The 21,395-nt window shown below is 45.0% G+C and overlaps 1 protein-coding gene across 2 annotated transcripts in view; it reads right to left on the reverse strand.

The window, feature by feature from the left end:
* FAN1 (FANCD2 and FANCI associated nuclease 1) overlaps positions 1-21,395 on the reverse strand; it is a 264,195-nt gene that overhangs the window by 11,445 nt on the left and 231,355 nt on the right. For both annotated transcript variants that reach the window (XM_086958383.1, XM_086958384.1), the window contains one exon: positions 1,845-1,973. In XM_086958383.1, coding sequence (XP_086814509.1) covers positions 1,845-1,973 — 129 coding nt within the window. The remainder of the gene's footprint in view (positions 1-1,844; positions 1,974-21,395) is intronic.

Raw genomic sequence — 21,395 nt, forward strand, 5'->3', positions numbered from 1 at the left:
AAATTAGAGCAAAACTGGTCCTAGGTTGCTTGTATTCCGGTTCAGGGAGAACCTGGGTTGGTAGTTTCGGGTTGGACTGTTTCCACTGGCACAGGGTCCATACTGATTTGCATAAGGCTTTGTCCAAATTGAGGTGGCAAGGTGGGCAAAGAACTATGCATTTGGATGCGTCCCAAGCGAATGTCAGTGGTTTAGATTAATTCAAGCATTCCATCGATCACTTTGTTCTTGCTGCAACTTTGTAAAAGTAGCATTTACAGAATTGTGACTTCAAATCTAACTTTTCTATTAAAGAGGATTTTAAAATTACAATTCCTTAGAAACCAAATATGAAATTGGAACCTGCTCCGAAACAAAAGGTATCGCTTATTAATTGTAATAAGGTGACTCCCCTCCTGTGGGAGAGGTAGGCCTCTCAGAAGTGAAAAAACAGTTTGAGAGTTTCTCACTAGAGCATGTAAACTAAGTACATGTCCATATTTTTAAATACCATGCAGGGGAGAGATATAAAAAAGGGAATTTTAGGATTGCCAAACGATTTATTTTGCAGTTTAAAACTGCATAAAGGCTGCAATGGCAGACCTGACATGTTTTTAAGGTGGCACAATAAGTGCTGCAGGCCCACTAGTAGCGTTTAATTTACCAGCCCTGGATAGATGGTATAACACTTTACTAGGAACTTAGAAGTAAATTAAATATGCCAATCAGGTGTAAGCCAATTTGAACATGTTTAAGGGACTGTGTGCAAGCACTTTAGCACTGGTTGGCAATGGTAAGGTGCACAGAGTCCTATGGTCAACAAAAAAGATTTGAGCAAAACAGGGGGGAAGAAGGAAAAATGTTTGGGGGTGACCCTGCAGAGGGCCAAGTGCAACAGCATGCAAACACACTGTAAGGAAATTTCGATTATAGCTAAATTTTAAAATATTATTAAAAAAATGTAAAATTGGGTTCCCCTCTTGACGTCTGTCCTCCCTATAGTCTGTCTAAGGCAATCTGCAGATTTGAAGAAAGGCATTTGTGGTGCTACTTTTGAGAAAAAACAATTTCGAACAGCTTATTATGAGTAACTACAGGCATATCTCTCTCGTCCCTGTTCTGGGGAACATGCTGGAATCTCTGGTAAACTGTCAGATTACTAGACACTTTGAACAGAATAATATTCTCCATTATTCTCGGTCTGGCTTCTGTGCGAGATTTAGCACTGGGTCAGCGCTCATAGAGGTCACAGAGTAAAACAGAAGTAAAGAAAAGAGAAAAGCGGTGGTCATTCTAATAGATCTATCCACTGCATTTGACTGAGTGTCCCACAATATCCTCATTCAGAGATGGAGAAGGCAGGAATAGTGGGCCTTAGACTGGCTTTGTTCATATTTTTCTGACTGGCTGTAAACAGTTTTTTAAATTACCTTTCACCTCCCAGTTCAGAGGAATAAGTTGTGGGGTCCGCAAGGCTCAGCATTAAGCCCAACTCTCTTTAACATCTACCGTGCCTCACTAGCGCTGATAGTTCAAAGGTGGGGCCTGAACATCGTTTCATGTTCAGATGACACACATCTTATGCATGCATTCCAACAGCTGACTCATTAACAGACAAATCAAGATTTACAGCTCTCTCTGAAAGAGCGATTAAGTGAGATAACATGGCAGCTGCAAAGATCTTTATGCATCTTCTAAGTCAGAAGTTTGAATCCGGTTGACGTTCCCTTTAATTTTTCTGAAGTACTATTGAATTGCATATGCATTTTGTATAATCTTATAAAGCAAGAAGTGAGGCAATGAACAGTGTATAAAATGCAAGATAAATCAGACCATTAAATAAAAGTAATAATAGATTATCTTGCCTTAAAGTTGCAGTTTTTTGTATTCCACACCACCAAATCCGGAAGTCCTCCTCTGCAGTGTCTGAGATCTTTGGACAGTCGCATACAAACACCGCTTAGAAATGGGCCACCAAAACAAGTCACAAGGCTCTTAAAAAAAAAAAACACACAAAACAGTAAATGTGACGATGTGAATATTGCAGATGTATAAATGTAACATGCTTAAGAAAATGGAACTATAAAGTGAACTGGCACTCATTTTAGTTAGGGATATAGTATGTACATAGTAAAGATGTTGCTTTATATAACCTTGTAATACTAAGTCTAATATGAGTCCTGAAAGTGAGAAATCCAGTTATATCTATTAACCCTTTCGCTGCTGCCGCGATTTTACCGCTGTGCGGTAAACAAAAGAACAGGGCGGGCCGTGACGAACCCCAGCCGTCATCAGCACACGCCCACCGCGGGGCGTGGCGGCTGGGGTTCGTCACCAGCATGGGAGGGGTTAATATGCCTAATAAAGTGGAGGGGCTAACTGCTTATTCCACTGTATCTTATTGTCAATGGATGTCCTACACATGATCTTTGGAATACAGTACTTTAAAAAGGCAACCCGCACAATGCTTTGGTTTAGCGGTTGTTTCCTATGTTATGTCCAATCATATTTTCGGAAAATAGTTCTGTCCGGCTTAAAAATATTGATAGAAGAAAACAACATTTTACCCATTACTCAACTTGTTTTTGTCAAGGATATTTCTTCAGTTGAAGGTGGTTTATCTTATTTCTACTGGCTAAATGTTCGTTGGGAATTAGAGACAATTCACCATACTACGCTTATATAGCCTTTAACTATATTGATAGATCTACTTTAGGAGCTAATCTAAGATTGGTACTTTGTGATTACCTAATTAATATTCGTATGTTTATATGGTTTTTAGTTCTGGTGTTAGACAAGATCCTTTCATTTTACTAAAAGTATTATGTATGATATACTTACTTATAGGGCCTTTCGGAAAGCCTTCTTCATCTTTAGGTCTGTTGTAGTGGTATTCACCTTTTTTGTCAATCCACTACAGCATATGGCGTGGGGTAATAGGTCAGCCCACTTCAGTCATTGGCTGCCTTCACTGTGAGTGGCCGCATTCTTCCCTTTCACAGAGAGCACATCCACAAACTAAGTTTTTTCATCAAGTGCTCATGACTAGTATGACAAAGTGTGCTATTTTTGACCAAAATTATATTTATTTTCAAGCAGTATAAGGGAATTATTATGCAGTCTATTTGACTTACAATTGACTGTGCAAAAGCTGTGTGTTACAGTATTAGTGCGAGCCAGGACGGTTATATATGAATTGACATTTCCATACAATACCCACACTAGACCTAGGTCGGCCCTTCATAACTTACCTGGATATAGAAAGTTGTCTATATTTTTAGTATTAAATCTTTTTATTGAGCAACAAACAAGAGCATTGCACCTCCTACAGCCATCTACGCCAGCCCGTGTACAAGGCGGTCGCAGACAGTGCCAGTGTGTGTTTATGACAATCGGGAGCATCGACCGTTACAGTTAACACAGCAAGCCGCCTACAACCCAATCGGGCCGGCCGCGTCATAAGGAGTGCTATGGAGGTGCAAGTGGAGCTGATATTGAAGCGAGAATGAACAGGGAAGACAAAAAAAAAGGGGGCAAAACAGTGTTCCCACCCTCCTCCCACACCCACCCCTCTCCTTGTCCATTAAGCGAGAATAGGGACTCCAGTCCACCACTTTCTTACTATGGGCCATCCGGTGTAGTGCTTACTGGGCCTCTGCGTTTGCGTGGTTGCGTTCTAGGCTCTGGGAGTGGGGTGTCTGCAAGTCGCAGCTGTTGTAAGTAGCGGGGACAGCTTAACTCCCGGAATTCCCCGGTCAGCAGGGTTAGAAAAGGTCGCCAGAGTGCTGCAAAGTCTGCCCCCCTCCCTGCCGTGGCCAATGACAACTTTTCCATTCCTAGAATCGCCCAGAGTCGATGCAGCCAGCCCAACTGTTGTGGGGGCTGGACAGCTCTCCAGTGAGCCACAATGTTCTGAACTGCTGCCCTCAGCGCTAGTGCAATAAGCCTCCCTCTCCAGGATTTCAAGGGGTACATTAGGGCATTAGGAAGACCTAGCAGAGTATAAGATGGGAGTCGAGGCAGCTGCGTGTCTAGATGAGAATCTATCAAATCAAGGATTGGGGTCCAATAGGGCTGGAGTCTATCGCAGCTCCAGAGCAGGTGTTCCAGTGTTCCGAGTTCCCCACATCCCCTCCAGCAGCGGTCGCTGACTCGGGGGTCCCATCGATGTAGCCTCTCGGGTGTATGGTACCAATAGGTGGCAACTTTGGTCATCGTTTCGGTGAGACCTGTGTGGTGCGCCGAGTGCCTAGCTCTATAATACACTCCCTCCCATTCTTTCAATGTGAGTTGGCACCCCAGGTCTTTCTCCCATCTGGCCCTCTCCGCGTTATAGGTATGTATGTTGGTGAGGAGTAAGTGCTGGTAGAGGTCTGAGATTAGTTTTTTGTCAGATATGCGGGTCAGCAGCCACTTCTCGTATGGGGTAAGGTGTCGCCGCGCCCCGGGTTGGATCGAAGGGTGTAGAACCCAATGGCGTATCTGCAGGTAGTGCAGGCGATGTCTCAGCAATACCGTAATTCTCTTTCACCTTGTGGAAAGGGAGGATGCCTTTGAGATCGAACATGTGTCCCACGTCCCTACAGGGAGTCGCCCTCCAAGCAGTATGGGCCTTAGAGTCTAGTCCCGGTGTGAAGTCCGGGTTATCGAATATTGGAGTCATCGGTGAGGGGAAGGAGGTGAGCTCTCGGGTTACAGCCACCCTGTCCCACACCCCGAGGACCGTGCTAGTGACCATTGAGGCATACAGGTTGGGGGGTCTATGACAACGCGGCAGGAACGGGACGCCTTGTAGTGGGCGGCCTGCTACAGCCTGATCTTGAAAGAGCCAGTGTTTGCCTGACTCTAGTTGGTGCCATTCCACTAGTGTACGCAGTTGTGTCGCTTGGAAGTATAGTGTGAGATCTGGCAAGCCTACTCCACCGTGTTCAGGCGGCAGCGTGGCAATAGTATGTTTAAACCGCAGACACCGGCCGTTCCAGACGAATCGTGCTAGTTCCGACTGGGTCTTCTGCAGCCACCCTGCCGGCGCACGCAAGGGGAGTGTCTGGAATATATAAAGAATCTGGGGCAGCAGAGTCATTTTGGCGGCCGCGATCCGGACAGAGTGAGGTGTTTGCAACGCCTGAGATGGTCTCGGAGTTTCCTGCTGAGGTTTGTGTAATTGGCCTCTGTGGTGGCCTGCTCCGTTGGCGCCAAAAGGACCCCCAGGTAGGGGGTGGCGGACTCAGACCATTGCACGTCAAACTCCGCCTTGGCCTCCTCCAGGACCTCCGGTGGCAGCGATATATTCAGGGCCTCTGATTTCGCTACATTGATCTTGAAACCCGACGCCTGTGCGAATGTGTGGAGCTCTACAAATAGAGCCCGTAGGGACTGCACCGGCAATAATAAGATATTGTCAGCGTAAAGACTGATCTTGTGTGTGTCTCCGCCAAAGGGGATGCCAGAAATGAGTTTGTGTTGTCTCACCCGCTGCGCCAGCGGCTCCATATAGGTAGGAGAGGTGTGGCTCACTGGTTAGAGGCGGCAGACCCGAGTGCAGAGAACGGCCCGGGACCAGGGTTTGATTCCCGACGCGGCAGGGTCTTGGACCAGGATCAGCGGACTGATAATTCTCGCATCGGTGCCTACTCCGACCAGGGTATTGTACAGAACAGAGGACCCTAGTAATTAAGGATCGTGTGCGAAATAGACATACACTAGATAGTTTGTATGACCTCTGTCCAGCCGGACAGGATTTAATTTAGCTTTTTTATATTAAGTCATATATACAACATTTATACAAGAGTGGGCACAACCTGTGACCCACAAGAGACAAGACAAAACAAGTGACATAAACTTATGAAAGAGGCGCAAAAAGCGGTCTGTACTCTTATTCAGTGTTGCAGACTAGAATACTTTTGTAGCAATCCATTGTTCTAGACATTTCTTAAATTCAAATAAACATATGGAGCATTAAGGTCGACGACGTTTCGATGCAGCTTAAGGATATATGCATCATCAGCAGGACAAAAACATTGTAAAGCAACTTGGAGTTTATGTCACTTGTTTTGTCTTGTCTCTTGTGGGTCACAGGTTGTGCCCACTCTTGTATAAATGTTGTATATATGACTTAATATAAAAAAGCTAAATTAAATCCTGTCCGGCTGGACAGAGGTCATACAAACTATCTAGTGTATGTCTATTTCGCACACGATCCTTAATTACTAGGGTCCTCTGTTCTGTACAATAACCTACTGCCCAAGGACCCTAGTGCTAATCCTTTTGGGTTTCCCTTGTCCTTCTAAAACAGTACTCCGACCAGGGAGCACACTCGGCAACTCTGGGCATTAGCTTGCCTCATCTCCACAACGGCCCCACACAAACGCCGGGGATGCCTGGTTTCACCTTGGAGACCCCCAGGAGGGACTATCTCACAGGGAAAGCCAGGACGGGTTCCCCAGCGGTCTATAGCGCTACGAGGCCTCCGGGTAGCAGTGCGCTTTACAAGACACAACAATCAATATAGAGCGCGAACAGGAGGGGAGAAAGTGGGCACCCCTGCTGGGTCCCTCTGCCAATTTCAAACCGCGGGGAGGTGTGACCATTGACCTGCACTGCTGCATTAGGTCGGCGATAACAATTAAATATGCGATTGCGGAGGACCTCTCCTACTCCTAAGTGTTGTAGCACCTGGTCGAGGTAGGGCCAATGCACCCTATCGAATGCCTTCTCCGCATCGATGGTGAGGAGCATACAGCCCGGTCTCATGCGCGACCCGGCCTCGATGAGATGAAGAACTCGCCTGGTATTGTCGCTAGTCTGTCTTTGTGGGATGAAGCCCGTCTGATCAGGCTCCACCAGTTGCTGCATGTATGGTGCTAGACGACTTGCTAGGATACCGGTGTAAAGCTTCAGGTCAATGTTCAATAAGGAGATAGGCCGCTATGAGCTGCAGCTGGTTGGGTCTCGCCCGGGTTTGGGGATTACTGAGATGGCTGCTTCTAGTAGGTCAGGGGGAATGGCGCCGGGCTGATCAAATGTGTTCAAATCAAATCAAATCAAAATGAGCTTTATTCGATAATCACAAAGATATCATAAAAGCATACATTACATTAATCAATCAATTTATAATTAAAATCCAAATGTAAATCTATAAAATGCCAAAAGAAAAACATAACTTCAGGGAGGAGAGGAGTTAGCATTTTTCATAAAAACAGTATTAAAAAAGTTCAAGGAACAATGAATAAATATGCAAATTTATATGTCACATCGTAACGAGTTCCTAAATTTTAGCAGCAACTTCAAGAACTTTTCCATAATAAGTATCACATCCTTATTCTCCAATTGTTGTAAGCGGTCGAAAGCATCTTTACAAGACCGCAGTCCCCAGGTCTTCAATAGTGGTTTCAATAGGGATTTTCTAGGAATTAGGTAGTATTTGCAAAATAATATGGGATGGATGTTGGATTGAGGTGAAATATCATCACAAGGGCAAGGGGGCAGGTTTCAGGACCAGTCGTTACAGGAGGGGAAGGTAATTAACCGAAAAAAGGAGCCCAGTCTGAATCTAGAAAGGAGCATTCTTGAAAAACAAGTAATGTCAATCGCAAGATATAATTGTAGACCCTGGATCATGGTGATCCTTTGAAAAGCCAAAACAGTTTTATTATCCTTTTGAATAGTCCATCTTTTGGCTTCTAAATGGTCCATTAAGAGCTTTCTCAGAGCCTTCCTGGAAATTAGCTCCAAACTTGGTGGGTCAGTAAAATACTCTGGGCAAACAATTTCAAAGCTAAACCTTTTGATGTAAGACATCCATTTGATATGTTTAGCCCCCTCCAATTTTTGGCTGTCAGCAATCACTTCTCGATTAAAAGCTGTCTCTGTGGTAGTCCAAATCGTATGCCATAAGAGAATGGGCTCAGACTTAATTATATCAGAAATGAATGGTAGCCCCAACTCTATATGGATCAAATAAGTGGACGTTGACTTCGGCATTCCTAGGAGGTATCTTAGGAACTGGTTTTCAACCTTCTGGATGGATGTTATGATGTCGATCCCCCAGAGACCAGCCCCATAGATTGCTGTTGAAACACACTTTGCTTTATAGATGGTAATAAGCTGCTTGACTGGTCTCCCCCCTATTTTGCTAGCAAAATCTCGAAGTGCCCCAATCGCTCTAATAAAGGCAAGCTTCCTGGCTTTAACAGCAGACTGCCAGGTCACCTTTCTATGGAAGCAAATACCCAGGTATGGAAATTGTTCTACGGTATCTATCTTTTTTCCTCCAATAAATATCGGACATGGGATTTTCTTAATTCCCTTGCTACAAGCCAAGGAAAAGGTCTTACCAATATGTACTTTCAAACCCTTTTCTTGCATGAAGAGAGTGAATTTCGTGACAGCCCTTTGCAGCCCCAGCCTTGTTTGAGACAGTATAGCCGCATCGTCTGCGTACAACAGGATTGTTAAAAAGGTCACGCAGTAAAGGGGCCACTTGCGGGCAGAAGGTCTTATAAAAGGCCGCTGTATAGCCATCTGGGCCTGGGGATTTCCCCAATTTAAGGCGGGATATCGCCAAAATGACCTCCTCAAGGCCAATGGGGTGATCGAGGAACGCCGCCTGTGCCTCGTTTAGGGATGGAAGTGCTGCACCTTGCAGGTAGTCCAGGCTGGCCTGCAGGTCTAGGTGGTCAGCATCATAGAGGGCAGCGTAATAATCGCTGAAGGGCGCAGCGATGGCTGCATCTTCAGTGATAAGGGCACCTTGGGTAGACTGGAGGGAGCGTATATGTTGCCTCTGGCGTTGTTCTCGTAATCTGCTCGCCAGTAGCTTCCCGCAGCGGTCTCCCCCGGTGTGGTATGCATGTTTGAGGCGCATGGCGGCGTATTCCGCCACGTCTTGGTCTAGGGCTGCCAGCATTTTCCTTTCAGTGCAGAGTTGGCGCCACGCCCGTGCCGCCCGGTGCGTTGGTGCATCTGCTCCAATTCGGATACGCGTTGGGTGAGTTCGGCCCTCTTCTGCGCCCGTTCCTTATTATTAGCGGTAGCTATCGAGATGATTTCACCGCGGAGGACTGCTTTGAGGCTGCCCATTGCGTGGCTTTAGACGTGTCCTCGTTAGCATTATGTGTCAAAAATTGAGCGATCGCTGTTTTGAGCCGTTCCTGCATGGCTGGGGCCTGTAGGAGGCCATCCCGCAGTCTCCAGTGCCTCTGGGGGCTCGGCGTGGGTGCGACATGGAAGGACGCTACCACCGGCGAGTGGTCAGATAAAGAGGCTGGAAGTATCTCCACTTCCTGAGCCTGTGAAGTTAGTTGGGAAGAACACAAAAAATAATCAAACCGCGCGTATGTTTTGTGGGCTGCTGAGTAGTATGTGTACGCTGTTGTGTGTGGGTGTGTGTGCCTCCACAAATCCGCGAGATCCAACTCTGAAATGTGTGTGTGTCCCGGCGCTGAGAGTGCCCCAACTTGACCGGAGCGATCTGCCGTGTTGTGAAACACCAACGTTGAGGTCACCACCAAGCAGTAAGTGTGGGTGTGTAGTGGCTGTGGCTGCTTCTAAGGCTGTGTGCAAGAATTTCTCTTGACCCTCATTAGGAGCGTATACAGTGCCTACCAGCAACGTTTGGGCCGCTACCTGGAAGCAATGGACAAGCAGCCTCCCCCTAATCTCAGCCTCTTTCTGCAGGACCTTCCCCCCAAAGGATATGGCTACTAATACCGCTACCCCCGCTACTTTTTTATGGGCAGACGAGAAAAACTGCCAGGGGAAGGATCGAGACTTTAGTCTATGGTGGTCCTTAGGTACTAAATGTGTTTCCCGCAAGAGGCAGATGTCCGCCTTCGAGTGTTCCAGAAAGGATAGCACCGCCTTGCGCTTGACCGGGTTGTTAAGGCGCCTCACGTTAAGCGTGAGCACTGTCAAGGGACGTGTCATGGCGAGTGTGTCATAGGGTTAGCTAAGCACAGCCTCTGGCCTGCAAGTGTCTGTGGCAGGGTCCTCCCTCGTCTGATGTGGATCAGCCTATGGAACCGGATTGCGGAGTCAAAATCCCCTGGACAAGGAGAGCACTCCCCCCCCCTCCCATACCCCTCAACCCCCTGATGCCCGAACTCCCACAATACCCTCCTGCGCTCCCCCCTCCCTCACCCCTACCTCAACCATGAAAAAGTCATTAGCGAACATTGTCCCAGGTCCAGTCAACAGTTCAACTGGTCCTGTGGTAAGGTGTTTCGATGATGGGCAGGCAATGGCAACGGCAACCCGTCGGCTCCCCGCCCCGCCCCCACGCCACACAGCGGCCATGCTCGTCAAGGTCTCGACCACTATCTCTCATGGCGCGCTGGCAGTATCTTTTGACACCTCTTGGATAGCGGCTGCGTGTTCCAGGGCTACTGTTTTGGGGTCAGGCTTGTTAATTTTCTTCTTAGGGCGCTTGTGTCTCACTTTCTGCCAGCCCCCTCTATCGCCTGATAGGAGCGTCGACTGCGAGGGGGTCGCACCTGAGTCGTCTCCCGATCCCTCCTCCTCGCATGGGATGCCCAGCAGGTCACAAGTGTCCTTCAGTGATCTGAGTTGCTGCAGGGACCCATTCCATTTAAAAATGATGCGGAATGGGTGTCCCCAGGAATATGGGATGCCCTTTTCTCGCAAAAAGGTTGTGACTGTTCTGAAGGCTCGCCGCTTTTGAAGGGTGATTGCGGACAGGTCCTGGAAGAGTTCCACCGCTTGGCCACGAGAAGTGATGGGTTGGTTTTGCTGGGCCACCTTCAAGATGCGTTCTTTGAGAGGGAAGTCCGGGAGGTAGGCGAGGATATCAGGCGGGGGGTTGGTTGCTCGTCGAGGAAGACCCACCCTGTGCGCCCTGTCGATCCTGATCTCAAAGTCATCCGACTCCCCCAATATGTCTCTGAACAGGCCCTGTAGATAAGCTGTCACGTCACCCGCTTCGGTCTTTGAGGGCACGTTCCGGACACGTATGTTATTGCGCCGTGAGCGGTTCTCCAGGTCCTCTGTATGCGCCTGCAAGTCCAATTGTTGCTCCTGGAGTCTGATTACTTCTTGTTACAGGACATGTACCTCCTCGCCTCTGGCAACGTCCGCTGTCTCCACTTCTGCTACTCGTTCCCCAAGTTCCTCCATATCTCTTCTCAGTTCTTTGTAACCCCCAGCCATCTCCTGCTTCAGGGTCTGAATATCTTCCTTGAGGGAAGTGAATAGCGCCTCCATGAAGGACTTTGTGGCTGGCGCTTCTCCTTCTGCACGGTCACCAACCTTAGGTTGTACTGTCTGCGCCGGTTTGTCGGGACTCTTATCCCCTTTGGTTGCCCCCTTTACCAGCATGCCAGTGATCGTGCGTCCAGCACGACGGCTGGTCGAGGACATGGTCGAGGCACGGCCCCGGGCCGGGGGATCCCCGCTTTCGGGGCTGCCCAGGAACCCCCTGCAGTCTCGTCGGCGGCAGTTGGCGGCTGCGCTGTGAAGGCCTCGGCTCGGGCCCCGGGACGCCGCTGCCTCTCGCGTCTCAGTTCACCGCTCCAGAGAGCGGCAGGCCGGTCCCTCCGATCTGTACTCCTCACCGCCCAGGTAGGTCGGGGGTGGAATGCCTGTGGCGACGATGCGATCTCCGCGCTAGTAGCTCGGTCCCCGCTCTCCGGGCCGGTGGGTTACTTTTCCGGGCGCGGCGGCCGCAAAGGGCCCGGGGGTGCTCAGACTACAGCAGCAATCGCCCAGCCGGTGCCAAGGTTTCACTCGTGGGGCGTCGCCGCTAATCCCTCTCGTGACCGGCAGCCTAGGTTGCCATGAATTAACAATGTCGCTCGCCGGGGGCTCGATTGCGCCCCCCGAACCTCCCACTCATCATCCCCGTTGTCGCTACTCACCTCCAAACTTCTGGGTGCGGCAGCTCCAGGCCTCGCGGTGGGGGTCTCTGTTTCCCGTCCGGTCACCTCTTCTACCGGCCTCGTCTCTGCAAATGGCGCAAACGGGGCCTCCCCACCACTCGGTCCGTCCCGGGCATGGGCCGGGTTGCGACACACACCACCGACCTCCGCTGGTTGTGCTGGTAGCCCCACAGGTCTGAGATCTGTCTGCCGGGGTCCGCGGGACCCGTGTTGCGGTAGGCCCGAGAGCCGGGGCCTCGAGTTTCGCGGCTCTGCAGGTGTCCCTCTTCCTCTCGGCTGGGCCGCCACAGGGGGAGGCGGAGGTCCGGTTCTCGGACGTGGTCCCATGGTCGGGATGTGCAGGTTGCGGGCTCTTCGGGAATAGCCGGCGATGAGCCGGCTGGCACTCTCCCTATGTGGGCTGTGGGGTCTTGTTAGTGCAGCACTGGCGGGCACATCGTGGCGTCCGCCATTTCCTCCCGCTGCGATCTGGATCTGCTTGGCCGTCAGCCCCCCTTGGTCAGGCAGGCTCCGGAGTTGCGCTGGCAGTGCAGTTCGCAGCCGCTATCAGATGAGGGTCAGTGCCGTGGTCGTGGGGCCTGAATTGGTCGCGGTACAGTGCTTTAAGCGAGGGCCGGGGCAAGGAGCCACAGAGACCTGCGTCCGATCAGGTCGCCATCTTGGCCACGCCTCCCGTGTATATTTTTAGACTGTAGATTGTACTTGAAGGAGTGATTATTATTCCGGGTTTTATTCCAGGGTTGTGGGATGATTAGTTATCTTAGAAATAGACATATATTCACCTCTCTTCTGTAAATGCTCCTGAATGTTTGAATTTTGGCTGTGAGTTCCAAAGCTTGGCAGCTTGTACCTAAAAAAGAGTGCCTCTGAAGGGTTTCTTATAGTAAAGTGGTATGGTGATCTGTGGAGAATCCTAGAGCGTAGTGTTCTATTTTGTTTGTATTGCTTGAATTTCACATTTAGGTATATTGGTCCTTTTCCTTGGGATGCTCTTTGGATGATGCAGTGCCATGAATATTGCTTTTCTAGATACTAGTAGCCAGTGTAGTGATTGCAGCTCTGGAGTCATGCGTTTTTTTGGGGAGGGGTGGAAAGGCTTATTACAGCACTTTGGATTAGTTGTATTTTACATATGATAAAATGGTGGATGCTAAGGTATAGGCTGTTGGCATAGTCAAGTTTGTAGAATTCAACTGTAAGACTAGCTTGGTTCTTTTGTTGGTGGCCAGTCCAAGGTTAAGGGAAATACACCACAATGTTTTCAGTGAATAGAAGGTTCTGTCTGTTATCTTGTTGAAATGTGGTATTGAGGTGGTTCTGAATCCATGTTCACCTGTAAGTTTCTGATTTCTCTCAATGGAGTAGTAGAAGCCTCAAGTTTCTTGGGCGATATTGCAGTAGGCTGGTATTTTTTGTCATTGTCCACCGATCATAATCTCTGTCCTTGCCATGTTTAGCTCATCGTCCATGCATTTACTGTTCTAAGACAGTTATCACATTTTCATTTTCATAGTACTTCTAAGCCATCCCTTTTTAGAATGTATGTATCATCTACATGGTGGTTACAAGTGAGATTAAATGATCTAACCAGGCCCAGTATGGGGTTAGCAATATGTTGAATAATAGAAGACAGATGATGGACCCCTAAGGGATGCCAAAGAGACCGGTGTAGGGAGTTAATTTGAAAGGTGGTAGGTATACCACGCTGAGCTTGTCCCAGAGGCAATCAATTTTAGATCATTTTCATGTATTCTGCATGCAGTATTTGTAGTAGTATGTAGAGGTGGACAATGTCAAATGCTGATGATAGATCCAGAAGTAATAGGGTGGGCACTCTGTTCTTGTCCACTGTTAATTTTAGGTCACACCAAAAGGCTCTAATGACTGATTGCGCCTAATTGTCTGAAATTAGGAAATTTTCCTCTGTAAACTAGGTAAGTTGAGTAACAACTGCTCTTTCAAATATTTTCTCTTACGAATGAGCAATTAGACATTAGTCTCTAGTTGTCTGGGTTGGCTGTGTTGATGTTTTTCTTTCTCGGGAGTGGACTCACGTAGCAGGTATTCAACTTGATTGAGAAACAACCTAGTTTCAAAGACTTGTTAAATAAGATTCTAGCTACTTTCAGTATGTAGAAAACTTGGTAACCCAGGTGAGGTGGCGCTCTGCAAGTAAGGGTAAGTAAGGTCCTCTAATATACGTGTAGGTGATCCAAGGAAGGGTGTGGTTACCAACACCCCACACAACCTACAAGTAGGTCTACTAACAAAATGATTCTCCTGAGCACTCACAATTTATACAACAATAAAATGATAGCACAATTTGCAAAAGTCTTTCCAGTGTATCCAAAGCAGTTCCAGGTAGATGATCCCAATGATCGTATCAAAAAAGTTCTTCAAATCATAATTCTTTATTTTTTACTTCTCTTCAAATAAAGCTTCTCCACATTCCATGTACAGGTGTCATTTATTCAGCCAACACGTGTTTCGTCTCGTATACTATATACACAACGACTTCCTCAGGGCTGAAATCATAATACAAACACAAATAAACAACTCTGTAATTCATCACATATAGTACTATATAGTTTATACTAATTTCTAGTCCCGTGATGAACAGAAAGAAAGAACCCGGCAGGAAAATCCCAAAGAAAACATGCACCCGATACGTGCACATCTTTAGAAAAGCTACCACCAGTATATGTACAAAGATTCATGTTTCCTTTCCAAAGGCGTGTAAAATCAAATCCATATTACACTCTCAACACCAAAAACTAAGTTTTGCCACGTTAGAGATAAACTATCAATAGTTCCTTTCCCATCTATAACGGACTGCCTACTGTGGGGTGATACCCGCAGTAGTAAACTAACTGTTTACATCTCGTGTTAGGTCTGGTAATATGAATCCAAAGTCACCGCATGTTATCTAACGTGACTCAATAGTTAGTAAATATTAAATAAAAACATTTACCGTATTCTCAAGTATTTATGCAATTCCACAAGTCGAAATAATCACTCTTCTCCGTACTCCAATTAATGGTTTCTAAGACCCTGTAATTCAAACCAGTCCAAGGACCTCAATGATCAATATCTACAATATCAATGACCAATAGTTTACACTATCCAGGGTTAATAGGTCCACTTACCCTGCTTCTCTCAAAGAGGTAACCATAAGAAAGGAGTCTTCCTATTTTTTCAATCTATTCAGTTCACCAATGATCTGAAATAAAGATCGAGTGAATATGAGTAAATCCACTCATTCTATTATTCATTTATCTATATCTAGTTAAAATTCCAAATACAGTAGTATCTACCTTGTTTCCAATCCGTGTTCGTCTATCCACGAACGCGTTCCAGTCGGCGTTCAGCACCAGCGCCATATTGGAATGGCATCTTATACTTCCTGGTGTTAGGCGCCATCTTGTAATAGGCAAGGGGGTCCGAATATCCTTAGCTCTCATATTATGAGGTCCAAATATCATTGTCTCTCATTCTATCAAAGCGCACTACATACGGCGAGATATTTGAATAGTAACGACCTATATCGACCGCGTAATATTCCTATTCGGTCCATACCCAAATTACTCAAGTCGCGTATTAAAACGAACGTTCACAAAATGCTCCTCGGTTTCTAAAATTAAAGGGAAGTAATATCCTCTAATGGAAACAATTCCGATATATTAGAGTAACATAGTTAATTACACATACTTTCTGACTCATATTGTCATCTAGTCAAAAATGCCGGCGCCATCTTGTAATGGTGATATGTATCGGCACATAGATCTATTTAAAGTCCAATATCCGTTCTAACTTGTGAATATACGTTTCTTTGTGCATTCAATTCCAATATTTTATAAGTAATTTGGGGTAAATATTGCATCTAGGACCAAAGCGAAGTAAACTTTCATATCAATGTTCAAATTTAATTTACGAGTGCCATCTTGTAGTGGCAAGTATATCGAAAAATGGACCCACTTGTCAAATCAGTACCCATTTAGACTCCTGCAAGCTCATTGCTTTCAGTGCATATCCCATTCATTTGATATGATTCCAAAATATGAGTGGTTCATAAGTATATACGCAACCTAGTAGACTAGTGTCCCGGGTCTGTAGTGATCACACAGTCTCAGACATTCCATAGCATAGTAGTAGATAGAGAGTAGAAAGTTGGAATTTAGGTGACAAATTAAAACATCAACAATATCACATTTCCCTAAAACATTCAGTAAGCATCGTTTTACATATCAAAGAACATCATCAGTAATGTATGTAGTACAAATCTCATGGGGCATATATAAGTGGAGCGTCATATAGTAGTCTCCAATTCCTAATTTGAATGCAGGTAGATCAGCGAAAAAGAAATTCACACATTAATAAATTCCAGGTGACTATTTACAAAAACAAATCACTTTATGTCATTCGTCCCCCAAATAGTATTGGAGTTCGTGGTCATTATTCAAGCCCAATTCCACAGCTTTGAGTCTCATTAGCCATATAACCTCAGTCCGTCTCAATCTAAGTTGCCTGTTTCCCCCTCTTGGATGCGGGCTAATGTGTTCAATACCATGATAGCTAAAAATATGTCCTTGCCTGTCATCACAATTCTGTACTGCATGTGCCGCAATGGGATATCGGGTGTCCCCGTTCTTCCATGCTCTCACATGCTCTGTTATCCTGTCTCGTAGTCTGCGGATCGTACTGCCCACATAGATCTTCCCACATGTGCAGACTATCACATACACTACATATGTAGTGTCACAATTTATGAAACTCATAATGTCATAATTGGCTGAGCCATTGTAGCTGAAATTTACTACTTTCTTCATTGCCCACCTACAAGAGCTACAGCGCCCACATTTGTGGAAACCTCTAGTCTTGTTCGTTAGCCAGTCAATCGGTTTAGCAATTGGATAACTTGGACTGACTGAGTTGGCTAAAGTCTTTCCTTTTCTATAAGTTATGTTCGGTCTCTCCCCTATGTAGGGTAGTAGATCCTAGTCTGTTCTCAATAGGTGCCAGTAATGATTCAGTATGGCAAATAGCTTATGACTATCCACATTGTAACTCGTTATCATCCTCACTATGTCATTCGATCCTGTACCTTTGTCTTTTGCCATAAGTGTACCTTTCCTATCAAGGCTCATAGCTCTCCTTCTCGCTTTGTCCACTTTGCCATGTTCATAACCTCTTGCCTTAAATCTGTTCGATATATCAATCAGATTCTCCTCAAAGTCTTTTTCTTCTGAACAGTTCCTTCTAGCACGGACCATTTCACCGAAAGGTATCTTTTCTATCTGACTCTTGGGGTGACAGCTACCCGCATGCAAAACTGCATTTCAACTGGTCTCCTTTCTGTACAGCTTACTACACAGTCTTTTATCTTTTATGTACAATTCGATATCAAGAAATGCAATACTCTCCTTACTATATTGTGTAGTAAAACTCAAGTTAATATCATTTCCATTAAGGTATTCAAAAAATTCTTTGAGTTTGACTTCAGTACCAGTCCAAATCATTAGACAGTCGTCTATAAAACAACCCCAGTAGTGAATGTACTGTATCCACTCTTTCCCACGTTGACCCCAGATCCACTCCGCCTCGAACCACCCCATAAAGAGGTTGGCGAAGGACGGAGCAAATCTGGAGCCCATCGCGGTACCAAGGCGTTGCCTATACCATTTGCTGTCAAAAAGGAATATATTATTTTCCAGAACCAATTCTGTCATTTTCAGAATCATGGAAGTATGATCAAAGAGCTCAGCAGACCTTTTATTTAAGAATGACTCTATTGCACACAGCCCTAATCGATGATGGATATTCGAGTATAAAGATACCACGTCCAGGGTAACCAAGTACATATCTTGTTCCCAAGCCAGATCATTCATGATGTTAAGTACATGCTTCGTATCCTGAATATACGACGGTAAATTATGTACATATGGCCTTAAAAAAGTATCAATATATTCCGATAACTTCTCAGTCGGGCCCCCAATTCCGGAAATGATTGGTCTTCCCGGCGGTCTTTCTCTACTCTTATGTACTTTTGGAAGCGTGTATAAACACGGTGATCGAGGAGTTCTGACTACCAAATAACTGTATTCATCGAAGTCAAGTAAAGTCTGATCATACCATATTTTCAAATAACCATTGATCTTAGTCATCACATCTGTGAGGGGATTTTTGCTCAGACACTCATAGTAAATATCATTATTAAGTTGTGATAGAACTTCATCATTATAACATTTGGTATCCTGTATAACAACATTCCCTCCTTTGTCCGCCATGCGGATAACCACACTTTTGTCATTCATGAGTACATTTAGTGCCTGTCTTTCTCCCACAGACAAGTTGTCATTTTTAATATACGGTTTGATCATTCTACTCTTATCAATCAATTTGTCAATCTCCAAATTACATGATTTGTAAAAAACATCCAAAACATTCCCTGATGTCAATTGAGGCGTCCATTTGGACTTCAATTTCAGACCCGAGCTCTCACTCATATACCTATTGACTTCAAGGTCATCCAATAGTCTGCCCACAGTTATTGGGTCCTCCTCATTTTCAGTGATAGATAATAAGAGTCTGGTAGCATTCACTCCTTCAATTGTCAAATCACTCAAAATTTTATTTCCACCCGGACATTTAGTTTTCTCCGGTACATTTGCAAAGAATTTATTCAGTTTCAAGAGCCTCACAAATTTATATAAATCAACTTTGGTCATGTACCAGTCAGGTACCATTGTCGGACAAAAACCTAAGCCCTTCTTCAATAAAGAATACATATCATTGGTTAATTCTTTTGATGACAGATTGATAATTTCAATTTCATTACCCAATTCATCCATATTCAATTCTTCCACGATCTTGTCCTCATTCCTACTCTTCCTCCTTGCTGCACCCCTACCTCTGGTTCCCCTTCTTGTCTTCTGATACCTATATCTCGGTTCCTGGCTCCCGTGTCCCTGTTCCCAATTCTCACTCTCTTGACCTCCTCTAAAAAATTATTCTCAACGTTAGGTGTCACCTGTCTCCCCTCATTCTCATCTCCTTCACTACTAGATAAATTACTAGACGAAGCATCGGTCTCACCCGGTAATGGGGCAGTCACCTTAGATTTGGAACCCCGATCTTGCTTAACTAGATAATCAAAACGCTTAGCAAAAGTAAACACACGTCCGGATTTATAATCATTCTCATCGCGTTTCAATTTCCTAGCTTTCCTACGCTTGATATCAGCTTGTAAGTTGTTCAAGTACTCATCTAAAATAGTGTAGTTTTTTATGGTCGCTTCTGGTAGGTTTAATTCCTTGATTTCATCCTCAATCTTTTGGATTTCTACCAAAGGTTTCGGAATTTTCCTTTCCGCATTTTCAATCAAGATATTAATTAGATTCCTGGAGCTACTGGTAAGCTCTTTCTCCCAGGTATCTAAAAGATCGGGTTCCAGGTCCTCATACGTGGGCATAATTTGGGATCTCAATCCCCTAGGTATTCTGTTTAAAGATAAATACTGTTTTAAAGTCACAGCATCCCACCATTTGTTCAACTCTGCCCGCTTCAGGGATTCTAATTTCTTAAATTTATCCCTCAATCCCATTGTTTTCACATCTTTAACACCACCTGCTGCTGTGCCTACTGATGCGCCAGCCTGTAGACTACTAAACAAATCCTGTGCCTCCTTATCTCTGTTCATCTTCCCTCGCGGCTGCACTAACCTGCTATTATGAAGAAAACTTGGTAACCCAGGTGAGGTGGCGCTCTGCAAGTAAGGGTAAGTAAGGTCCTCTAATATACGTGTAGGTGCTCCAAGGAAGGGTGTGGTTACCAACACCCCACACAACCTACAAGTAGGTCTACTAACAAAATGATTCTCCTGAGCACTCACAATTTATACAACAATAAAATGATAGCACAATTTGCAAAAGTCTTTCCAGTGTATCCAAAGCAGTTCCAGGTAGATGATCCCAATGATCGTATCAAAAAAGTTCTTCAAATCATAATTCTTTATTTTTTACTTCTCTTCAAATAAAGCTTCTCCACATTCCATGTACAGGTGTCATTTATTCAGCCAACACGTGTTTCGTCTCGTATACTATATACACAACGACTTCCTCAGGGCTGAAATCATAATACAAATACAAATAAACAACTCTGTAATTCATCACATATAGTACTATATAGTTTATACTAATTTCTAGTCCCGTGATGAACAGAAAGAAAGAACCCGGCAGGAAAATCACAAAGAAAACATGCACCCGATACGTGCACATCTTTAGAAAAGCTACCACCAGTATATGTACAAAGATTCATGTTTCCTTTCCAAAGGCGTGTAAAATCAAATCCATATTACACTCTCAACACCAAAAACTAAGTTTTGCCACGTTAGAGATAAACTATCAATAGTTCCTTTCCCATCTATAACGGACTGCCCACTGTGGGGTGATACCCGCAGTAGTAAACTAACTGTTTACATCTCGTGTTAGGTCTGGTAATATGAATCCAAAGTCACTGCATGTTATCTAACGTGACTCAATAGTTAGTAAATATTAAATAAAAACATTTACCGTATTCTCAAGTATTTATGCAATTCCACAAGTCGAAATAATCACTCTTCTCCGTACTCCAATTAATGGTTTCTAAGACCCTGTAATTCAAACCAGTCCAAGGACCTCAATGATCAATATCTACAATATCAATGACCAATAGTTTACACTATCCAGGGTTAATAGGTCCACTTACCCTGCTTCTCTCAAAGAGGTAACCATAAGAAAGGAGTCTTCCTATTTTTTCAATCTATTCAGTTCACCAATGATCTGAAATAAAGATCGAGTGAATATGAGTAAATCCACTCATTCTATTATTCATTTATCTATATCTAGTTAAAATTCCAAATACAGTAGTATCTACCTTGTTTCCAATCCGTGTTCGTCTATCCACGAACGCGTTCCAGTCGGCGTTCAGCACCAGCGCCATATTGGAATGGCATCTTATACTTCCTGGTGTTAGGCGCCATCTTGTAATAGGCAAGGGGGTCCGAATATCCCTAGCTCTCATATTATGAGGTCCAAATATCATTGTCTCTCATTCTATCAAAGCGCACTACATACGGCGAGATATTTGAATAGTAACGACCTATATCGACCGCGTAATATTCCTATTCGGTCCATACCCAAATTACTCAAGTCGCGTATTAAAACGAACGTTCACAAAATGCTCCTAGGTTTCTAAAATTACACGAGATGTAAACAGTTAGTTTACTACTGCGGGTATCACCCCACAGTGGGCAGTCCGTTATAGATGGGAAAGGAACTATTGATAGTTTATCTCTAACGTGGCAAAACTTAGTTTTTGGTGTTGAGAGTGTAATATGGATTTGATTTTACACGCCTTTGGAAAGGAAACATGAATCTTTGTACATATACTGGTGGTAGCTTTTCTAAAGATGTGCACGTATCGGGTGCATGTTTTCTTTGGGATTTTCCTGCCGGGTTCTTTCTTTCTGTTCATCACGGGACTAGA

This window comes from Lissotriton vulgaris, chromosome 2_1, assembly GCF_964263255.1.
Source record: "Lissotriton vulgaris chromosome 2_1, aLisVul1.2, whole genome shotgun sequence".
Lineage (NCBI taxonomy): Eukaryota > Metazoa > Chordata > Amphibia > Caudata > Salamandridae > Lissotriton > Lissotriton vulgaris.